This window comes from Pseudoliparis swirei, chromosome 15, assembly GCF_029220125.1.
Source record: "Pseudoliparis swirei isolate HS2019 ecotype Mariana Trench chromosome 15, NWPU_hadal_v1, whole genome shotgun sequence".
NCBI classification, from domain to species: Eukaryota; Metazoa; Chordata; class Actinopteri; order Perciformes; family Liparidae; genus Pseudoliparis; species Pseudoliparis swirei.
Genome location: NC_079402.1, coordinates 21,467,282 through 21,490,516, shown reverse-complemented (window position 1 = coordinate 21,490,516; position 23,235 = coordinate 21,467,282). Strand labels below are relative to the sequence as shown.

At 48.3% G+C, this 23,235-nt stretch overlaps 1 protein-coding gene across 2 annotated transcripts; it reads left to right on the top strand.

Moving 5' to 3' along the window:
- Positions 1-1,571: 1,571 nt before the first annotated feature.
- On the top strand, positions 1,572-22,718 carry xpo7 (exportin 7). 2 transcript variants are annotated; one of them, XM_056432917.1, is made up of 28 exons: positions 1,572-1,604; positions 3,306-3,452; positions 10,498-10,591; positions 10,686-10,852; positions 10,933-10,998; positions 11,378-11,482; positions 11,562-11,727; positions 11,807-11,880; positions 11,973-12,092; positions 12,244-12,390; positions 12,555-12,727; positions 13,075-13,268; positions 13,361-13,466; positions 13,948-14,083; positions 14,967-15,040; positions 15,146-15,226; positions 15,381-15,444; positions 16,035-16,143; positions 16,335-16,441; positions 18,046-18,134; positions 18,266-18,373; positions 18,478-18,560; positions 19,042-19,256; positions 19,329-19,467; positions 19,539-19,696; positions 20,571-20,669; positions 22,054-22,181; positions 22,265-22,718. In XM_056432917.1, exons 1-28 carry the CDS (start codon positions 1,572-1,574, stop codon positions 22,356-22,358), a joined length of 3,276 nt encoding a protein of 1,091 aa, XP_056288892.1. In that variant the 3' UTR covers positions 22,359-22,718. The 2 variants fall into 2 exon arrangements, with proteins under 2 accessions (XP_056288892.1, XP_056288891.1); XM_056432916.1 differs by lacking the exon at positions 1,572-1,604 and having other exon boundaries at positions 3,184-3,452.
- The last annotated feature ends 517 nt before the right edge of the window (positions 22,719-23,235 follow it).

The following is a 23,235-nucleotide window of genomic DNA, read 5'->3' as shown; positions in this document are numbered from 1 at the left end:
CTATTCTCTACACTGATAATAGGCTGGGAATAGATGTTGTGTTTCTGGCCCCCAGTGGCCACAATGAGAACTACAACACATTCAACAGTACAGATGCAGGTTGTATTTCCTTGTCTATCAAACATAATGCATCATGTCCTCTAACTACGGGAGTTGATAGATTTCCCTGAATGAACATTTGAACGCAAGACGTCAACAGAGAGCTCACGGCTACTGACCTCGGCTTCCTCTGTGAAGCCCTGAAAACACGTTTATGATCTAAAGCCACACAATTGCTGATTTATAGAGTTTGTGTAAAAGTGGCCGTTTTTCTGAGGGTCGTGTGTGTGTGTGTGTGTGTGTGTGTCACACACGCGCTGAATGCACTGCTTTCGCTTCTCCTGTACTTCCGGAAAAGGAAGCGGTCGGAAGAGGATCTGTCGCCCCCTGGAGGTCTGGAGAGGAATGACACCAGTCAGACGGTTCGTTCAATGCACTTCATTTGTTTATTTTATGACATTTTATTTAGTCAAGAGAACGTAATAGAGCACTTTAGTACTAAAGTATGAATACACTTATTATAATTAGGATGTCAAATAAATACAATGCATTAGTGAATTGTAACTGATTAAGTAGTCTTATTATTTCCTGTTACTTTTATGTATTGTAATGTAGATTTATTAAATATTCAAGTGTTCCTTTGATGTTTCCTGCTATATGCTATTGGTGTTAAAACAATCTTATGTTATTATCTTAAAGTTATGATTGTTAAAGTTCTGGTGGAGGAATCTGATGAGTATATGTATTATTACCTTATATGTATTACTTGTGTTTTTTGGGGGAAGAGTACATGTTATTTCTCATGGTTTTAACTCCTGCGACCACAAGGTTTAAGTGACTGTATCACACCTGGAGGAACAAGACACCTCCTGTTCCTGTGACGTCAGCGAACTCATGAACAGACAATACATATAAACATAAACAATACATATAAACAATACATTTAAACAAGCACTTTACACCAACACATATAAATAGGATGCAAAGAACATGATCACTTCTAAAGTGTGTTTTACCATTGTTGTTTTCCTATTGTGTTTCCTATTGTTGTTTTACTATTGTGTTGACTATTGTTGATGTGTTATTACTATTGTAGTTTTACTATTGTTGTTTTTACTATTGTTGTTTTACTATTGTTGTGTTGACTATTGTTGTGTTATTACTATTGTTGTGTTTACTATTGTTGTTTTGCTGTTGTTGTTGTTTTACTGTGGTTGTGTTTTTACAATGACAATCCACCAGAGACCTCCACCCAGTTCACCAGACGTCCACCAGAGACCCCCACCTACTCAAGCAGAGACCTCCACCAGACCTCCACCCAGTCCACCAGAGACCCCTACTCAACCAGAGACCTCCACCCAGTCCACCAGAGACCCCTACTCAACCAGAGACCTCCACCCAGTCCACCAGAGACCCCTACTCAACCAGAGACCTCCACCCAGTCCACCAGAGACCGGGTGCTGCAGTAGCGCGGAGCCGCCTCACGGGGCGCTGTTGCGGCTGCAGACCATAAGCGGGGGAGTGAGAGGTGCATGAAATGGAGAAAAATGGCGGATCATGTGCAGGTGAGCGGTGGTTTCATGTTTTTGTAACCGACAATGTGTCCGCGTGCGCGAGGACGTGAATGAAAGCGGATTCGGTAGCTCTCGTTGCGGTTTCGGAGTCCGCGTGAGGCCGCTCGGTACCGGGGGAGCTCGTGGTGCTGCCGGCGGGAACAGAAAGGACGAGTCCGCCTGTGTTGACTAGTGGCCCGCTGTCATCGGCTAGCTATGAGCTAGCTTACTATTAGCATGGGGTTAGCTTTCTGCTAGCTGAGCTAGCTGATGCTCCCGGTGCTCCAGAGAAGGGACACTCTCCGGGAGGCGCTGGCTGCCTCGGTGTCACAGCGCGGTTGGTTCCGTGTGAAGCTGAAGCCTCGCCGGGAGAGCGGGGCTTCAGGTGGCTGAAGTAAACAATGAACGGTAAACAATAACCGTGCGGCTCGTTTGGCGCCTGTGGGAATCAGTGTGGTTATAACGCGTGTTTTAAACTATAACGCGTGTTATAAACTACAGGCGTTGACGTTCATCATGTTTAAATGTGTTTGTTGTTATGCTAAGCTAAGCTAGCCGATTAGCTCCGACTCTCCCGCTCGAGCCCGTTTGAACTCTGTTGAAGCTTCGTGTCCTCGCGCAGGGTCAGTGTTAAAGAGCGGGAGGCGCGAGGACACCAAGCTGCAGGAGCACGCGCTGTTCACGTTGCTTATGGTGTTTATCGGTGAGATGGGTTAGCTAGCATGCTAACTGCTGAACACATGGAGAGGAGGAGACATGAGAGGAGAGGAGGAGACAGGAGAGGAGACAGGACTGGAGATGAGAGGAGGAGGAGGCAGGAGAGGAGAGGAGGAGACATGACATGACAGGAGAGGAGAGGAGATGACATGAGAGGAGAGGAGAGGGGGAGGCAGGAGAGGAGAGGAGGAGACATGAGAGGAGACAGGACCGCAGAGGAGATGAGAGGAGGAGACGGGATGAGAGGAAGGATAATACAGGACCGCAGAGGAAAGGAAGAAGGAGACATGAGAGGAGACAGGACTGCAGAGGAGATGAGAGGAAGCAGGGGAGAGGAGACAGGAGATGAGACAAGGGATGACAGGAAGGATGAGACAGGTGAGGAGATGAGAGGAGGAGACAGGACCACAGAGGAGAGGAAGGAGGAGACAGGAGAGGAGATGAGGAGACGTGAGAGGAAGGAGGAGCCAGAATTAGAGGGCAAATAAGGAGACATGAGGATCCATCCTGCTTCCTTTCTTCCCCAGGTTGGTCCTATAACATCTGTTTGAAGCTCACTTCCTGCACGTTGTTGTTGTTGTTGACTCGTAGAGACTGTATGTACCTGTAGTCGAGCAGCTGCTGGTCTCCTGCAGGTGTTTCCTAGAGGAGTGTGAAGCAAAACTTAATGATGTGTAAATAGTTATGACCTCCTCGCCGTTGCTGGTCTCCTGGAGGAGGACTCGTGTCTTCAGGCTGAGGTCTGATGAAGACGAGCTGCATCCGGGTCTTCACCCGCAGCATCACGGCCACAACCAGAACATGACGTGCAACTGGACCGGTCCTAGAGGCGGCCATGTTTCTGAATTCATCTCTATCAGAGGTCATTCTGGGGCATTGTTCGCCCTCCTGCTGATATCGGGGCACAATGATATGTCATGGGGCTCCACCCGGCCAGCTGCTCCACCCGTCCGCACCGTGTCTCTGGGTTCACCCCGTGTCCCCGTGCGTCCCCAGGGCCTCGCCCAGCTGGAGATCCTGTGTAAGCAGCTGTACGAGACCACCGACACCGCCGTGCGGCACCAGGCAGAGAAAGCTCTGGTGGAGTTCACCAACAGCCCCGACTGCCTCAGCAAGTGTCAGCTGCTGCTGGAGAGAGGCAGCGTGAGTACCGGCCGTGACGGTGAACAGTAGTGAACAGTAGTGAACGTTAGTGAACATTAGTAAACGTTAGTGAACGTTAGTGAACGTTAGTGAACGTTAGTGAACGTTAGTAAACGTTAGTGAACGTTAGTGAACGTTAGTGAACGTTAGTGAACGTTAGTGAACGTTAGTAAACGTTAGTGAACAGTAGTGAACGTTAGTGAACGTTAGTGAACAGTAGTGAACGTTAGTGAACATTAGTAAACGTTAGTGAACAGTAGTAAACGTTAGTGAACGTTAGTAAACGTTAGTGAACGTTAGTAAACGTTAGTGAACAGTAGTGAACGTTAGTGAACGTTAGTAAACGTTAGTGAACATTAGTAAACGTTAGTGAACAGTAGTGAACAGTAGTGAACGTTAGTGAACATTAGTAAACGTTAGTGAACAGTAGTGAACGTTAGTAAACGTTAGTGAACAGTAGTGAACGTTAGTAAACGTTAGTGAACAGTAGTGAACGTTAGTGAACGTTAGTGAACAGTAGTGAACGTTAGTGAACAGTAGTGAACGTTAGTAAACGTTAGTGAACAGTAGTAAACGTTAGTGAACAGTAGTGAACACTAGTGAACACTGGTGGACATTAGTGAACACTAGTGAACACTGGTGGACATTAGTGAACACTAGTGAACACTGGTGGACATTAGTGAACACTAGTGAACACTAGTGAACAGTAGTGAACAGTAGTAGACAGTAGTGAACAGTAGTAGACAGTAGTGAACAGTAGTGAACAGTAGTAGACAGTAGTGAACAGTAGTGAACAGTAGTAGACAGAAGTGGACATTAGTGAACAGTAGTGAACAGTAGTAGACAGTAGTGAACAGTAGTAGACAGTAGTGGTGAACAGTGACAGTAGTGAACAGTAGTAGACAGTAGTGGACGTTAGTGAACAGTAGTAGACAGTAGTGGACGTTAGTGAACATTAGTGAACAGTAGTGAACAGTAGTGGACGTTAGTGAACAGTAGTGAACGTTGGTGAACAGTAGTGAACAGTAGACAGTGAACAGTAGTGAACAAGTAACGTTAGTGAACAGTAGTGAACGTTAGTGAACAGTGAACAGTAGTGAACAGAATAGTGAACAGTAGTGAACAGTAGTGAACGTTAGTGAACATTAGTAAACGTTAGTGAACAGTAGTGAACGTTAGTGAACAGTAGTAAACGTTAGTGAACAGTAGTAGACAGAAGTGGACATTAGTGAACAGTAGTGAACGTTAGTGAACATTAGTGAACAGTAGTGAACGTTAGTAAACGTTAGTGAACAGTAGTGAACGTTAGTGAACAGTAGTGAACATTAGTAAACGTTAGTGAACAGTAGTGAACGTTAGTGAACGTTAGTGAACAGTAGTGAACAGTAGTGAACGTTAGTGAACAGTAGTGAACAGTAGTGAACGTTAGTGAACATTAGTAAACGTTAGTGAACGTTAGTGAACAGTAGTGAGTAGTGGCGTTAGTGAACAGTAGTGAACATTAGTGAACAGTAGTGAACAGTAGTGAACGCAGTAACGTAGTGAACATTAGTGAACAGTAGTGAACGTTGGTGAACAGTAGTGAACGTAGTGAACGTTAGTGAACAGTAGTGAACGCAGTAGTGATGAACATTAGTGAACGTTAGTGAACAGTAGTGAACGTTAGTGAACGTAGTGAACGCGTAGTGAACGTTAGTGAACAGTGAACGTAAACGTTAGTGAACAGTAGTGAACGTTAGTGAACATTAGTAAACGTTAGTGAACAGTAGTGAACGTTAGTGAACAGTAGTGAACAGTAGTGAACGTTAGTAAACGTTAGTGAACAGTAGTGAACGTTAGTGAACAGTAGTGAACAGTAGTGAACGTTAGTGAACGTTAGTGAACAGTAGTGAACAGTAGTGAACAGTAGTGAACGTTAGTGAACATTAGTAAACGTTAGTGAACAGTAGTGAACGTTAGTGAACAGTAGTGAACGTTAGTGAACAGTAGTGAACAGTAGTTAGTGAACAGTAGTGAACGTTAGTGAACAGTAGTGAACATTAGTAAACGATAGTGAACAGTAGTAGTGAACAGTGAACGTAGTGGACAGTAGTGAACGTTAGTGAACAGTAGTAAACGTTAGTGAACGTTAGTGAACAGTAGTGAACGTTAGTGAACAGTAGTAAACGTTAGTGAACAGTAGTGAACAGTAGTGAACGTTAGTGAACAGTAGTGAACGTTAGTGAACAGTAGTGAACAGTAGTGAACAGTAGTGAACAGTAGTAACGTAGTGAACAGTAGTGAACAGTAGTGAACAGCAGTGAACGTAGAACAGTAGTTAGTGAACAGTGTAGTGAACAGTAGTGAACAGTAGTGAACAGTAGTGAACAGTAGTGAACAGTAGTGAACAGTAGTGAACAGTAGTGAACAGTAGTGACAGTGAACAGTAGTGAACGTAGTGAACAGTAGTAGACAGTAGTGAACAGAAGTGGACATTAGTGAACAGTAGTAGACAGTAGTGAACAGTAGTAGACAGAAGTGGACATTAGTGAACAGTAGTAGACAGTAGTGAACAGTAGTGAACAGTAGTGAACAGTAGTAGACAGTAGTGAACAGAAGTGGACATTAGTGAACAGTAGTGAACAGTAGTGAACAGTAGTGAACAGTAGTGGACATTAGTGAACAGTAGTAGACAGTAGTGAACAGTAGTAGACAGAAGTGAACATTAGTGAACAGTAGTAGTGAACAGTAGTACAGTAGTGAACAGTGTAGTAGGTGGACAGTAGTGAACAGTAGTAGACAGTAGTGAACAGTAGTGAACAGTAGTAGACAGTAGTGAACAGTAGTGAACAGTAGTAGACAGTAGTGAACAGTAGTGAACAGTAGTAGACATTAGTGAACAGTAGTAGACAGTAGTGAACAGTAGTGAACATTAGTGAACAGTAGTAGACAGTAGTGGACATTAGTGAACATTAGTGAACAGTAGTGAACAGTAGTGAACAGTAGTGAACAGTAGTGAACAGTAGTAGACAGAAGTGGACATTAGTGAACAGTAGTAGACAGAAGTGGACATTAGTGAACAGTAGTGAACAGTAGTGAACAGTAGTGAACAGTAGTGAACAGTAGTGAACAGTAGTGAACAGTAGTAGACAGTAGTGAACAGTAGTGAACAGTAGTGAACAGTAGTGAACAGTAGTAGACAGTAGTGAACAGTAGTGAACAGTAGTAGACAGTAGTGAACAGTAGTGAACAGTAGTAGACATTAGTGAACAGTAGTGAACAGTAGTAGACAGTAGTGAACAGTAGTGAACAGTAGTAGACAGTAGTGGACATTAGTGAACAGTAGTGAACAGTAGTGAACAGTAGTGAACAGTAGTAGACAGTAGTGAACAGTAGTAGACAGTAGTGAACAGTAGTGAACAGTAGTAGACAGTAGTGGACATTAGTGAACAGTAGTGAACAGTAGTGAACAGTAGTGGACATTAGTGAACAGTAGTGAACAGTAGTGGACATTAGTGAACAGTAGTGAACAGTAGTGAACAGTAGTGAACAGTAGTAGACAGTAGTGAACAGTAGTAGACAGTAGTGAACAGTAGTGAACGTTGGTGAACAGTAGTGAACAGTAGTAGACAGTAGTGGACGTTAGTGAACATTAGTGAACAGTAGTGAACAGTAGACAGTAGTGAACAGTAGTGAACGTTGGTGAACAGTAGTAGACAGAAGTGGACATTAGTGAACAGTAGTAGACAGAAGTGGACAGTAGTGAACAGTAGTAGACAGTAGTGAACAGTAGTAGACAGTAGTGAACAGTAGTAGACAGTAGTGAACAGTAGTGAACAGTAGTAGACAGTAGTAGACAGTAGTGAACAGTAGTGAACAGTAGTGAACAGTAGTGAACAGTAGTAGACAGTAGTGAACAGTAGTGAACAGTAGTGAACGTTGGTGAACAGTAGTAGACAGAAGTGGACATTAGTGAACAGTAGTGAACAGTAGTGAACAGTAGTGGACTAGTGAACAGTAGTAGACAGAAGTGGACATTAGTGAACAGTAGTAGACAGTAGTGAACAGTAGTGAACAGTAGTGAACAGTAGTGGACAGTAGTGAACAGTAGTAGACAGTAGTGAACAGTAGTGAACAGTAGTAGACAGTAGTGAACAGTAGTGAACAGTAGTAGACAGTAGTGAACAGTAGTAGACAGTAGTGAACAGTAGTGAACAGTAGTAGACAGAAGTGGACATTAGTGAACAGTAGTAGACAGTAGTAGACAGTAGTGAACAGTAGTAGACAGTAGTGAACAGTAGTAGACAGAAGTGGACATTAGTGAACAGTAGTGAACAGTAGTGAACAGTAGTAGACAGTAGTGAACAGTAGTAGACAGTAGTGAACAGTAGTAGACAGAAGTGGACATTAGTGAACAGTAGTGAACAGTAGTAGACAGTAGTGAACAGTAGTAGACAGTAGTGAACAGTAGTAGACAGTAGTAGACAGTAGTGAACAGTAGACAGTAGTGAACAGTAGTAGACAGTAGTAGACAGTAGTGAACAGTAGTAGACAGAAGTGGACATTAGTGAACAGTAGTAGACAGTAGTGAACAGTAGTGAACAGTAGTGAACAGTAGTGAACAGTAGTAACAGTAGTGAACAGTAGTAGACAGAAGTGGACATTAGTGAACAGTAGTAGACAGTAGTGAACAGTAGTGAACAGTAGTAGACAGTAGTGGACATTAGTGAACAGTAGTAGACAGTAGTGAACAGTAGTGAACAGTAGTAGACAGTAGACAGTAGTGGACAGTAGTAGACAGTAGTGAACAGTAGTGAACAGTAGTGAACAGTAGTAGACAGTAGTAGACAGTAGTGAACAGTAGTGAACAGTAGTGAACAGTAGTAGACAGAAGTGGACATTAGTGAACAGTAGTGAACAGTAGTGAACAGTAGTGAACAGTAGTGAACAGTAGTGAACAGTAGTGAACAGTAGTAGACAGAAGTGGACATTAGTGAACAGTAGTGAACAGAAGTGGACAGAAGTGGACATTAGTGAACAGTAGTAGACAGTAGTGAACAGTAGTAGACAGTAGTGAACAGTAGTAGACAGTAGTGAACAGTAGACAGTAGTGAACAGTAGTAGACAGAAGTGGACATTAGTGAACAGTAGTGAACAGTAGTGAACAGTAGTAGACAGAAGTGGACATTAGTGAACAGTAGTGAACAGTAGTGAACAGTAGTAGACAGTAGTAGACAGTAGTGAACAGTAGTGAACAGTAGTAGACAGAAGTGGACATTAGTGAACAGTAGTGAACAGTAGTAGACAGTAGTGAACAGTAGTGAACAGTAGTAGACAGTAGTGAACAGTGAACAGTAGTAGACAGTAGTGAACAGTAGTGAACAGTAGTAGACAGTAGTGAACAGTAGTAGACAGAAGTGGACATTAGTGAACAGTAGTAGACAGTAGTGAACAGTAGTGAACAGTAGTGAACAGTAGTGAACAGTAGTGAACAGTAGTGAACAGTAGTGAACAGTAGTAGACAGTAGTGAACAGAAGTGGACATTAGTGAACAGTAGTGAACAGAAGTGGACATTAGTGAACAGTAGTGAACAGTAGTGAACAATAGTGGACATTAGTGAACAGTAGTAGAAGTAGACAGTAGTAGACAGTAGTGAACAGTAGTGAACAGTAGTAGACAGTGAACAGTAGCGGACAGTAGTGAACAGAAGTGGACATTAGTGAACAGTAGTAGACAGTAGTGAACAGTAGTGAACATTAGTGAACAGTAGTGAACAGTAGTGAACAGTAGTGGACATTAGTGAACAGTAGTAGACAGTAGTGAACAGTAGTGAACAGAAGTGGACAGAAGTGGACATTAGTGAACAGTAGTAGACAGTAGTGAACAGTAGTGAACAGAAGTGGACAGAAGTGGACATTAGTGAACAGAAGTGGACAGAAGTGGACAGAAGTGGACATTAGTGGACAGTAGTGAACATTAGTGGACAGTAGTAGACAGTAGTGAACAGTAGTAGACAGAAGTGGACATTAGTGAACAGTAGTGAACATTAGTGGACAGTAGTAGACAGTAGTGAACAGTAGTAGACAGAAGTGGACAGAAGTGAACAGTAGTGAACAGAAGTGAACAGAAGTGGACAGAAGTGGACATTAGTGAACAGTAGTAGACAGAAGTGGACAGTAGTGAACAGTAGTGAACAGTAGTAGACAGAAGTGGACAGTAGTGAACATTAGTGGACATTAGTGGACAGTAGTGAACAGTAGTAGACAGAAGTGGACAGAAGTGAACAGAAGTGAACAGAAGTGAACAGAAGTGAACAGAAGTGGACAGAAGTGGACAGAAGTGGACAGAAGTGGACAGAAGTGGACAGAAGTGGACAGTAGTAGACAGTAGTGAACAGTAGTAGACAGAAGTGGACATTAGTGAACAGTAGTGGACAGTAGTGGACAGTAGTGAACAGTAGTAGACAGTAGTGAACAGTAGTAGACAGAAGTGAACAGTAGTGAACAGAAGTGGACAGTAGTGAACAGTAGTAGACAGTAGTGAACAGTAGTAGACAGAAGTGAACAGTAGTGAACAGAAGTGGACAGTAGTAGACAGTAGTAGACAGTAGTGAACAGTAGTAGACAGAAGTGGACAGAAGTGGACAGTAGTGGACAGTAGTAGACAGTAGTGAACAGTAGTAGACAGAAGTGGACAGTAGTAGACAGTAGTGAACAGTAGTGAACAGAAGTGGACAGAAGTGGACATTAGTGAACAGTAGTGAACAGTAGTGAACAGTAGTAGACAGAAGTAGACAGAAGTGGACAGAAGTGGACATTAGTGAACAGTAGTGAACAGTAGTGAACAGTAGTAGACAGAAGTGGACAGAAGTGGACATTAGTGAACAGTAGTAGACAGTAGTAGACAGTAGTGAACAGTAGTAGACAGAAGTGGACATTAGTGAACAGAAGTGGACAGTAGTGAACAGTAGTAGACAGAAGTGGACATTAGTGAACAGTAGTAGACAGTAGTGAACGTTAGTGAACGTTTGTTTATTATAATGAATAATTATAACATGTTTTCCAGTCGTCGTACTCTCAGCTGCTGGCTGCCACCTGTTTGTCGAAGCTGGTGTCTCGGACCAGCAACCCTCTGCCGCTCGAGCAACGCATCGACATCCGTGAGTTCCTCTGACCTCCTCGTGACCGGCGTGTTCCTCAGGTGTGTTGATCCCCTCTCACGAAGATGTTGTTGTTGTTGTTTGTGACGTTCAGGGAACTATGTTCTGAACTATCTGGCGACGCGGCCGAAGCTCGCAGCCTTCGTGACGCAGGCTCTGATCCAGCTGTACGCCCGCATCACCAAGCTGGGCTGGTTCGACTGCCAGAAGGAGGACTACGTGTTCCGCAACGTCATCGCAGACGTCACGCGCTTCCTCCAGGTGTGTGTGTGTGTGTGGGGGGGGGGTTGTGTGTGTGTGTGTGTGTGTGTGTAGCTAACATGTAGCTGCTGTGTTTACAGGACAGTGTTGAACATTGCATCATAGGGGTCACCATTCTGTCCCAGCTGACCAATGAGATCAATCAGGTAGGTCGTCCTCACCTGTCTCTCTCTCGTGTGTGTGTGTGTCATGTTACCTGTGTGTGTGTGTAACACGTTACCTGTGTGTGTGTGTGTGTGTCATGTTACCTGTGTGTGTGTGTTACCTGTGTGTGTGTGTAACACGTTACCTGTGTGTGTGTAACACGTTACCTGTGTGTGTGTGTCATGTTACCTGTGTGTGTAACACGTTACCTGTGTGTGTGTGTGTGACACGTTACCTGTGTGTGTGTGTAACACGTTACCTGTGTGTGTGTGTGTGTAACACGTTACCTGTGTGTGTGTGTAACACGTCACCTGTGTGTGTGTGTAACACGTCACCTGTGTGTGTGTGTAACACATTACCTGTGTGTGTGTGTGCCCTCAGGCCGACACCACTCACCCTCTGACCAAACACAGGAAGATCGCGTCTTCATTCAGAGACTCGTCTCTTTTCGACATCTTCACTCTGTCCTGCAACCTCCTCAAACAGGTTTGTGCTCCTCGTGTTCATCGCTGGTAGGATCGGGGTCGGGGTCGGGGTCCTGGTCTGATGTGGTCTCTGTGTCCAGGCCTCGGGGAAGAACCTGAACCTGAACGATGAGTCCCAGCACGGCCTCCTGATGCAGCTGCTGAAGCTCGGCTACAACTGCCTCAACTACGACTTCATCGGGACCTCCACCGACGAGTCGTCGGACGACCTCTGCACCGTCCAGATCCCCACGTCCTGGAGATCAGGTCCCCGTGCTGCGCCGAGCCGTGTCTCCATGGCGATGGAACTGGTCCTGACTTCTTCTTCTGTTGTTTCTGCCCGCAGCGTTTCTAGACTCCTCCACCCTGCAGCTCTTCTTCAACCTCTATCATTCCATCCCTCCATCCCTCTCTCCGCTGGTAAGTGAGCGCTCATGAAGACGTGAGAAGCTGCAGTACACCAGCTGAGTGTGTGTGTGTGTGTGTGTGTCTCTCTCTCTCTCTCTCTGCAGGTGTTGTCATGTCTGGTCCAGATCGCCTCAGTCAGGCGCTCTCTCTTCAACAACGCCGAGCGAGCCAAGTTCCTCTCTCACCTGGTGGACGGCGTGAAGCGGATCCTGGCCAACCCTCAGGTGAGGACCCGGTGCTGGTCTGTGTGTTGTGGACCCGGTCCCCGGTGCTGGTCTGTGTGTTGTGGACCCGGTCCCCGGTGCTGGTCTGTGTGTTGTGGACCCGGTCCCCGGTGCTGGTCTCTGGTCTGACGCGGGGCCGCTTGTGTTCCAGTGTTTGCCGGATCCCAACAACTACCACGAGTTCTGTCGCCTGCTGGCGCGGCTGAAGAGCAACTACCAGCTGGGGGAGCTGGTGAAGGTGGAGAACTACCCCGAGGTCATCCGCCTCATCGCCAACTTCACCGTCACCAGTCTGCAGGTGGGTCACCGCCGAGAGGTCAAAGGTCACACTCTGAAGATCTGGTAGAGAGGCACCTCAAGAGACGCTCACGTCACATAGCTCTCCATCTGTGGCTTAATAAATGAGTGACCTCCTTCTCCTCCTCTTCATGCACCTCCTCATCCCCTCCCCCTCCTCCTCAGCACTGGGAGTTTGCCCCTAACAGCGTGCACTACCTGCTGAGCCTGTGGCAGCGCCTGGCGGCGTCGGTCCCGTACGTGAAGGCGACCGAGCCTCACCTGCTGGAGACGTACACACCGGAGGTCACCAAGGCCTACATCACGTCCCGGCTGGAGTCGGTCCACGTCATCCTCAGGTGAGGCTGCTGGCTCCGAGGAGCGTGTCTCCTCAGTGGAGAGGTCTTCATGCTAAGCTAAGTAGCGGTCTCCTCAGTGGAGAGGTCTTCATGCTAAGCTAAGTAGCGGTCTCCTCAGTGGAGAGGTCTTCATGCTAAGCTAAGTAGCGGTCTCCTCAGTGGAGAGATCTTCATGCTAAGCTAAGTAGCTGTGCTTTGCTGTTTAATGAAGACTTAACTCCTGCTGTGACGTCCTGCTGGGTTCACGTCCGTGGAGAAGTGGGCTGCTCGATGCTGCAGATGTTGAAGCTGGTAGCAGGCCCCCGCGGTCCTGATGTTCAGGTCTCAGACCCTGTGCTCCTCCTCAGAGACGGCTTAGAAGACCCTCTGGACGACGCCGGGCTGGTGCAGCAGCAGCTGGACCAGCTGTCCACCATCGGGCGCTGCGAGTACGAGAAGACGTGCGCTCTGCTGGTGCAGCTGTTCGACCAGGCGGCGCAGAGCTACCAGGAGCTGCTGCAGGCCACCAACGCCAGCGCCGCAGACGTCACCGTGCAGGAGGGTGGGTGACTGGTGGGGGTCTGCTCAGGCCTGGGTTGGGGGTCTTCTCTGGCCATGATGAGGCTAGAGACTAATGCTGCCCCCCCCCTCCAGGCCGGTTGACGTGGCTGGTCTACATCATCGGAGCGGTCATCGGGGGACGGGTGTCGTTCGCCAGTACAGACGAGCAGGACGCCATGGACGGGGAGTTAGTCTGTCGGTAAGAACCAAGACCACGAGAGACCCTGAACACACCGTATGAACATAACTACTAAGACAAGAAGTGTTTCTCTCATTAGTTTTGGTCTCCTAACTTCATGACCATAAACATCTTGGTGGATTCAGCTGCTGTTCCCCAGGTCCATGTCCTCACCTGTCAGGGTCTTGTTGATAGTCAACTGATTATTTTCGGGCATGATATTAAAAGTTGGGCCTCGAGTTTATCTCAACACTGAATATGTTTGTAGCTTCTGGCCATATAAGGGTGAGGGTCATGCTGATTGGTCAGTTATTGACCTTATTACTTACTATTTAAATGTGTATATTATGAGTCATCAGCTTAGAAAAGTACTTGTTCTCACACATGAGACCCAGAACAGGACTTCTGAGTCCGAACCCGTTATAAGTAATAAGCTGATGAAGCTCCAGACGGAACAGGAACGGTGACGTAAACCTTCTGGCACTTCCGATCTGCACCCCAGGGTGCTCCAGCTGATGAACCTCACCGACTCCCGGCTCGCGCAGGCCGGCAACGAGAGGCTGGAGCTGGCCATGCTCAGCTTCTTCGAGCAGTTCAGGAAGATCTACATCGGAGACCAGGTGCAGAAGTCCTCCAAGGTGAGTCCAGACGCTGCTGCTGGAGAGGAAGGACCAGTGACCCTGCTGGTGACGGGGCCACGTTGGTGGGGGCCACGTTGGGGGCAGGGTGCTCCTCTTTTGTCCATCATGCTGACTGCAGCAATTTCTTTAGAGACACAATGGTGGAGCGGATCATGCTGACACACGCGTCATGTAGACCCAGAGACAGTCTGGTGCTTTTACACACAGAATGCTCAATCACGATCTGGGATCACGCTGCAGCCCAACTTTAGTGGGTCTCTAGCATGTCTATAGCATGTCTATAGCAGGTCTATAGCATGTCTCTAGCATGTCTATAGCATGTCTATAGCAGGTCTATAGCATGTCTATAGCATGTCTATAGCATGTCTATAGCAGGTCTATAGCAGGTCTATAGCAGGTCTATAGCATGTCTATAGCATGTCTATAGCATGTCTATAGCAGGTCTATAGCAGGTCTATAGCAGGTCTATAGCAGGTCTATAGCATGTCTATAGCAGGTCTATAGCAGGTCTATAGCATGTCTATAGCATGTCTATAGCAGGTCTATAGCAGGTCTATAGCAGGTCTATAGCATGTCTATAGCAGGTCTATAGCATGTCTATAGCAGGTCTATAGCAGGTCTATAGCAGGTCTATAGCAGGTCTATAGCAGGTCTATAGCATGTCTATAGCATGTCTATAGCAGGTCTATAGCATGTCTATAGCAGGTCTATAGCAGGTCTATAGCAGGTCTATAGCATGTCTATAGCAGGTCTATAGCAGGTCTATAGCAGGTCTATAGCAGGTCTATAGCAGGTCTATAGCAGGTCTATAGCATGTCTATAGCAGGTCTATAGGAGCGTCAACTCAAGTATTCTTCACTGTGTGTGTGTGTGTGTGCAGCTTTACCGACGACTATCAGAAGTTCTGGGGCTGAATGATGAGACGATGGTCCTCAGTGTCTTTATCGGGAAAATGTGAGTAATGATTGTTAATTGTTTGTTTGTTTGTTGTGTTTCTGTCTCATGAGGAGCTTTAAGTGAACAGGAAGTGTCATGTGATGATGTCACACTGTGTTCCAGCATCACCAACCTGAAGTTCTGGGGCCAGTGTGAACCAATCACCTCCAAGACGCTGCAGCTCCTGAACGACCTCTCTCTGGGATATCCTCCATGATGGATCTGTAGTCTAGAGATGCCACGTTCATGATTATTGTGATTTAACCAAAGAAAGCTTCTTCACCTCTGAATGTGTGCGAAGTATAAAATGTCCTGTCCCGACTTCCTGTCCGTTTCCTCCTTGACTTCCTGTTTGTACGTACAGCAGCGTGAGGAAGCTGGTGAAGCTCAGCGCGGTCCAGTTCATGTTGAACAACCACACTGTGAGTTATGACCTCATCAGCTCTCCCATGACATCATATCTAGTGTCCTGTGAGTTATGACCTCATCACCTCTCCCATGACATCATATCTAGTGTCCTGTGAGTTATGACCTCATCACCTCTCCCATGACATCATATCTAGTGTCCTGTGAGTTATGACCTCATCAGCTCTCCCATGACATCATATCTAGTGTCCTGTGAGTTATGACCTCATCAGCTCTCCCATGACATCATATCTAGTGTCCTGTGAGTTATGACCTCATCACCTCCCATGACATCATATCTAGTGTCCTGTGAGTTATGACCTCATCACCTCTCCCATGACATCATATCTAGTGTCCTGTGAGTTATGACCTCATCACCTCTCCCATGACATCATATCTAGTGTCCTGTGAGTTATGACCTCATCACCTCTCCCATGACATCATATCTAGTGTCCTGTGAGTTATGACCTCATCAGCTCTCCTATGACATCATATCTAATGTTCCGTGTGTTTGATGACCTCATAACCTCTCCTATGACATCATATCTAATGTCCTGTGAGTTATGACCATCAGCTCTCCCATGACATCATATCCTGTCCTCCTCAGAGCGAACACTTCTCCTTCCTCGGCATCAACAACCAGTCGAATCTGAGCGACATGAGATGTCGAACCACCTTCTACACAGCTCTGGGGCGCCTGCTCATGGTGGACTTAGGTATTGCACACACACACACACACTCACAGATACAACAACAAAGGAAACAACAAACTAAAATGTTAAACTTACTTACAAAATCAAATGAATTTATTGACTATATTATACTGCGTGTTTGTGTGTGTATGTCTCTGTGTGCGTGTGTGTGTGTGTCTCTGTGTGCGTGCGTGTGTGTGTGTGTGTGTGTGTAGGAGAAGACGAGGACCAGTTTGAACAGTTCATGCTTCCTCTGACGGCTGCATTTGAAACTGTGGCTCAGATGTTGAGTACAAACACCTTCAACGAGCAGGAAGCCAAGGTAAGGACCAGTATACCAGCCTGGAACAGGGACCAGTATAACAGGGACCAGTATACCAGCCTGGAATAGGGACCAGTATACCAGCCTGGAACAGGGACCAGTATAACAGGGACCAGTATACCAGCCTGGAACAGGGACCAGTATAACAGGGACCAGTATACCAGCCTGGAACAGGGACCAGTATAACAGGGACCAGTATACCAGCCTGGAACAGGGATCAGTATAACAGGGACCAGTATAACAGGGACCAGTATACCAGCCTGGAACAGGGACCAGTATAACAGGGACCAGTATACCAGCCTGGAACAGGGACCAGTATAACAGGGACCAGTATAACAGGGACCAGTATAACAGGGACCAGTATACCAGCCTGGAACAGGGACCAGTATAACAGGGACCGATAGCCTGGAACAGGGACCAGTATAACTGGGACCAGTATACCAGCCTGGAACAGGGACCAGTATAACAGGGACCAGTATAACAGGGACCAGTATACCAGCCTGGAACAGGGACCAGTATAACAGGGACCAGTATACCAGCCTGGAACAGGGACCAGTATAACAGGGACCAGTATACCAGCCTGGAACAGGGACCAGTATAACAGGGACCAGTATACCAGCCTGGAACAGGGACCAGTATAACAGCCTAGAGCAGGGACCAGTATACCAGGGACCAGTATAACAGGGACCAGTATAACAGGGACCAGTATACCAGCCTGGAACAGGGACCAGTATAACAGGGACCAGTATAACAGGGACCAGTATACCAGCCTGGAACAGGGACCAGTATAACAGGGACCAGTATACCAGCCTGGAACAGGGACCAGTATAACAGGGACCAGTATACCAGGGACCAGTATAACAGGGACCAGTATAACAGGGACCAGTATACCAGCCTGGAACAGGGACCAGTATAACAGGGACCAGTATACCAGCCTGGAACAGGGACCAGTATAACAGGGACCAGTATACCAGCCTGGAACAGGGACCAGTATAACAGGGACCAGTATAACAGGGACCAGTATACCAGGGACCAGTATAACAGGGACCAGTATACCAGCCTGGAACAGGGACCAGTATAACAGGGACCAGTATAACAGGGACCAGTATACCAGCCTGGAACAGGGACCAGTATAACAGGGACCAGTATACCAGCCTGGAACAGGGATCAGTATAACAGGGACCAGTATACCAGCCTGGAACAGGGACCAGTATAATAGGGACCAGTATACCAGCCTGGAACAGGGACCAGTATAACAGCCTGGAGCAGGGACCAGTATAACAGCCTGGAACAGGGACCAGTATACCAGGGACCAGTATAACAGGGACCAGTATACCAGCCTGGAACAGGGACCAGTATAACAGGGACCAGTATAACAGGGACCAGTATACCAGGGACCAGTATAACAGGGACCAGTATACCAGCCTGGAACAGGGACCAGTATAACAGGGACCAGTATAACAGGGACCAGTATACCAGGGACCAGTATAACAGGGACCAGTATACCAGCCTGGAACAGGGACCAGTATACCAGGGACCAGTATAACAGGGACCAGTATACCAGCCTGGAACAGGGACCAGTATAACAGTTGTTCTTCCTGTAGAGGACTCTGGTGGGTCTGGTCCGGGACCTGCGGGGCATCGCCTTCGCCTTCAACGCCAAGACCAGCTTCATGATGCTGTTTGATTGGATGTATCCTCACGCGGTCATGTGACCTGAGAGCTGCTACACAGACAGACGCACACATAGACACACACATAGACATAGACACACGTGTGTGTGAGAGTGTGTGTGTACCTGTACGAGTCCTTCACCAGCTGCAGGTACCCCGCCTACATGCCCATCCTGCAGAGAGCCATCGAGCTCTGGTACCACGACCCAGCATGCACCACTCCGGTCCTGAAGCTCATGGCCGAGCTGGTCCACAACAGGTAGACCCCCCCCCCCCCCAGAGTCTCCTCCCCCCCAGAGTCTCCCCCTCAGAGTCTCCCCCCCCCCTGCAGCAGAGGGTTGATGGTGGTCTGCTTGTCTCTAGGTCCCAGAGGCTCCAGTTCGACGTGTCGTCGCCCAACGGCATCCTGCTGTTCAGGGAGACCAGCAAGATGATCACCACCTACGGTACTACGGGGGGCCACAGGGGCCCATAGGGGGCCACAGGAACCCACACGGGGGCACGGCAACGGGAACCATAGGGGCCACGGGAACCCACGTGAACACACAGGGGGGCATGGGAACCCACAGGGGCCCACGGGAACCCACAGGGGGGCACGGGAACCCACAGGGGCCCACAGGGGCCCACGGGAACCCACAGGGGCCCATAGGGGGCCACAGGAGGCCACAGGGGGGCACGGGAACCCATAGGGGGCCACAGGAGGCCACAGGGGGGCACGGGAACGCACAGGGGCCCATAGGGGGCCACAGGAACCCACAGGGGTCCACGGGAACCCATAGGGGGCCACAGGAGGCCACAGGGGGGCACGGGAACCCACAGGGGCCCATAGGGGGCCACAGGAACCCACAGGGGTCCACGGGAACCCATAGGGGCCCACAGGGAATATAATGTATGGTTGAACCCCAGCTGGTGCCTCTCTTCCTGCAGGAAACCGCATCCTGACCCTGGGGGAGGTCCCGAAGGACCAGGTGTACGGCGTGAAGCTGAAGGGGGTCAGCGTGTGCTTCGCCATGCTGAAGGCGGTGCTCAGCGGGAACTACGTCAACTTCGGCGTGTTCCGCCTGTACGGGGACGACGCCCTGGACAACGCCCTGCAGACCTTCATCAAGCTGCTGCTGTCCATCCCGCACAGCGACCTGCTGGTGAGTTCCGGGCCCCGGGCCCTGGGGGGTTTCCCGGCGGAACCAGAACCCTGACTCCTCCTGTCCCCGCAGGACTACCCCAAGCTCAGCCAGTCCTTCTACTCGCTGCTGGAGGTTCTGACTCAGGACCACATGAACTTCATCGCCAGCCTGGAGCCTCACGTGGTCATGTACATCCTGTCCTCCATATCGGAGGGGCTCACGGCGCTCGGTGAGACCAGGTCCGGGGCCGGTTCTCGGGGCCGCGTGGCGGGGCCTCCGCTCACGGTGTGTGTGTTTCAGATACCATGGTGTGCACCGGCTGCTGCTCCAGCCTGGACCACATCGTCACATACCTGTTCAAGCAGCTGTCCCGCTCCACCAAGAAGAGGCCGGCGGCCATGGCCTCCGACGACCGCTTCCTCCACATCATGCAGCAGCACCCCGAGATGATCCAGCAGGTCAGAGCAGTGCATCATGGGACTTCTGTGACACTCAGGAAGCGCTGACACAGTGAGGTCATGCTCAGTGTAGGAGTGAATAGTGAGGTCATAGGAGTGAGTAGTGAGGTCATATGAGGAGTAAGTAGTGAGGTCATAGGAATGAGTAGTGAGTTCATAGGAGGAGTAAGTAGTGAGGTCATATGAGGAGTAAGTAGTGAGGTCATAGGAGGAGTAAGTAGTGAGGTCATATGAGGAGTAAGTAGTGAGGTCATAGGAATGAGTAGTGAGTTCATAGGAGGAGTAAGTAGTGAGGTCATATGAGGAGTAAGTAGTGAGTTCATAGGAGGAGTAAGTAGTGAGGTCATATGAGGAGTAAGTAGTGAGGTCATAGGAGGAGTAAGTAGTGAGGTCATAGGAGTGAGTAGTGAGTTCATATGAGGAGTAAGTAGTGAGGTCATAGGAATGAGGTCATAGGAGTGAGTAGTGAGGTCATATGAGGAGTGAGTAGTGAGGTCATATGAGGAGTAAGTAGTGAGTTCATAGGAGGAGTAAGTAGTGAGGTCATATGAGGAGTAAGTAGTGAGGTCATAGGAGTGAGTAGTGAGTTCATATGAGGAGTAAGTAGTGAGGTCATAGGAATGAGGTCATAGGAGTGAGTAGTGAGGTCATATGAGGAGTGAGTAGTGAGGTCATATGAGGAGTAAGTAGTGAGGTCATAGGAGGAGTAAGTAGTGAGGTCATAGTTCTGAGGTCATAGGAATGAGTAGTGAGGTCATCGTAGTGTGACTCCCTTTAAAGGAAGAACACAGGGTGCTTAGCACCCCAGGGACCCTCATGTTTCTCCTGTGGTTAAACAGAATAAAGGTTCTGACCTGTTGTTGTTGTTGTGCAGATGCTTTCCACCGTGTTGAACATCATCATCTTCGAGGACTGCAGGAACCAGTGGTCCATGTCTCGGCCGCTGCTCGGCCTCATCCTGCTCAACGAGAAGGTGTGTGCACCGACACGTGTGTGTGCACCGACGTGTGTGTGTGCACCGACACGTGTGTGCACCGACGTGTGTGTGTGCACCGACATGTGTGTGTGCACCAGCATGTGTGTGTGCACCGACGTGTGTGTGTGCACCGACAAGTGTGTGTACCGACACGTGTGTGTGCACCGACACGTGTGTGTGCACCGACACGTGTGTGTGCACCGACACGTGTGTGTGCACCGACAAGTGTGTGTGCACCGACATGTGTGTGTGCACCGACAAGTGTGTGTGCACCGACACGTGTGTGTGCACCAACGTGCGTGTGTGCACCGACGTGTGTGTGTGCACCGACAAGTGTGTGTGCACCGACAAGTGTGTGTGCACCGACAAGTGTGTGTGCACCGACAAGTGTGTGTGCACCGACAAGTGTGTGTGCACCGACAAGTGTGTGTGCACCAACGTGTGTGTGTGCACCGACAAGTGTGTGTGCACCGACACGTGTGTGTGCACCGACACGTGTGTGTGTACCGACAAGTGTGTGTGCACCAACGTGTGTGTGCACCGACAAGTGCGTGTGTACCGACATGTGTGTGTGCACCAACATGCGTGTGTGCACCGACGTGTGTGTGTACCGACAAGTGTGTGTGTACCGACAAGTGTGTGTGCACCAACGTGTGTGTGTGCGCCGAAAAGTGTGTGTGCACCAACGTGTGTGTGTGTACCGACAAGTGTGTGTGTATGTACCAACGTGTGTGTATATTTACCAGTGTATGTGTGTACTACCTGTGTGTCTGTATACTACCTGTGTGTGTATATTACCTGTCTGTGTGTGTGTGTATACTACCTGTGTGTGTGTAAATTACGTGTGTGTGTGTATATTACCTGTTTTTGTGTGTGTGTGTGTATACTACCTGTGTGTGTAAATTACGTGTGTGTGTGTATATTACCTGTTTGTGTGTGTGTGTGTATACTACCCGTGTGTGTAAATTACGTGTGTGTGTGTATATTACGTGTGTGTGTGTATATTACCTGTTTGTGTGTGTGTGTGTATACTACCTGTGTGTGTATACTACCTGTGTGTGTGTGTATACTACGTGTGTGTGTGTGTGTATATTACCTGTTTGTGTGTGTGTATACTACCTGTGTGTGTATATTACCTGTTTGTGTGTGTGTATACTACCTGTGTGTGTGTATATTACCTGTTTGTGTGTGTGTGTATACTACCTGTGTGTGTATACTACCTGTGTGTGTGTATATTACCTGTTTGTGTGTGTATACTACCTGTGTTTGTGTGTGTATACTACCTGTGTGTGTATACTACCTGTGTGTGTGTGTATATTACCTGTGTGTGTGTGTGTATACTACCTGTGTGTGTGTGTGTGTGTGTGTGTGGTTCCTCCAGTACTTCGCTGACCTGAGGAACAGCATCGTGAGCAGTCAGCCTCCAGAGAAGCAGCAGGCGATGCACCTGTGCTTTGAGAACCTGATGGAGGGCATCGAGAGGAACCTGCTGACCAAGAACAGGGACAGGTGTGTCTGCCTGTCTGTCTGCCTGTCTGTCCGTCGCTGACTCGTTGATTCAAGATGCTTCTAACACCACCACCTGTCTGCAGGTTCACTCAGAACCTGTCTGTCTTCCGGAGGGAGGTGAACGACAGCATGAAGAACTCGACGTACGGCGTGAACAGCAACGACATGATGAGCTGACATTCCAGACCCCCCCCCCCCCACGGGTCGCTGTAACTCCGCCTCCTTTTTGATATAAGCATATATAAATATATACAGATCTATTTTAAAGCCGTGGTCGTCTGGCTGTCTCACGGGGCAGCAGGAAGTGGGGGCAGCAGGAAGTGGGGGCAGCAGGAAGTGGGGCAGCAGGAAGTGGGGGCAACAGGAAGTGGCTGTTCTTCTTCATGTACAGAACGTGTGTACATTTCTTTTGGTAACGTTTTGGACTGTTTATAACAAACAAAGACGAAGAAAACAAAAACAACAACGTGTGAGTGAGCTTTTTACAGTGTAGTGAGTTAGTGCACCTGTCTGTCTGCGTGGGGGCTTAACGGGGGGGGAGCGTCCATGTTGTACATTTTAATAAAGTCTCTGAAGGGATGTAAATATCCTCCGAGCAGCAGACGGTTCAAGGGGCGGCGTCTGTCTGTCTGTCTGCTACCTGTCTGTGTCTCTGTCTCTCTACCTGTCTGTCTCACTCACATGCTGCTCCTCTTCATCCCGTCTTTAAACACGACTCTGTGGTCCAGAAGAAGTTATCGATCCTTTATTAGATCTAAAGCCCTGATCACCGGCATGCCGTCGACCAGGTCCTGGTCCTGGACCGCCGGGTGCAGTTTCCACCATTTTGTTTACACTCTGAATTCTTGGGACCAGGTTTTAGGACTGCCCCCCTTTCAGGTCCTGCAGCGGAGTCCCTCTTGGTGTGTGTGCGTGTGCGTGTGCGTGTGTGTGGTCTCATGGTGATGAACCCACGATGGAGCTCAACAGCCTGAAGGAACCAGAACCTCTGGAGACCTGACCGTGTCCAGAGAAGCGGACGAGAGCCACTGGCTCCTCGTGTCCGGAGGCGGAC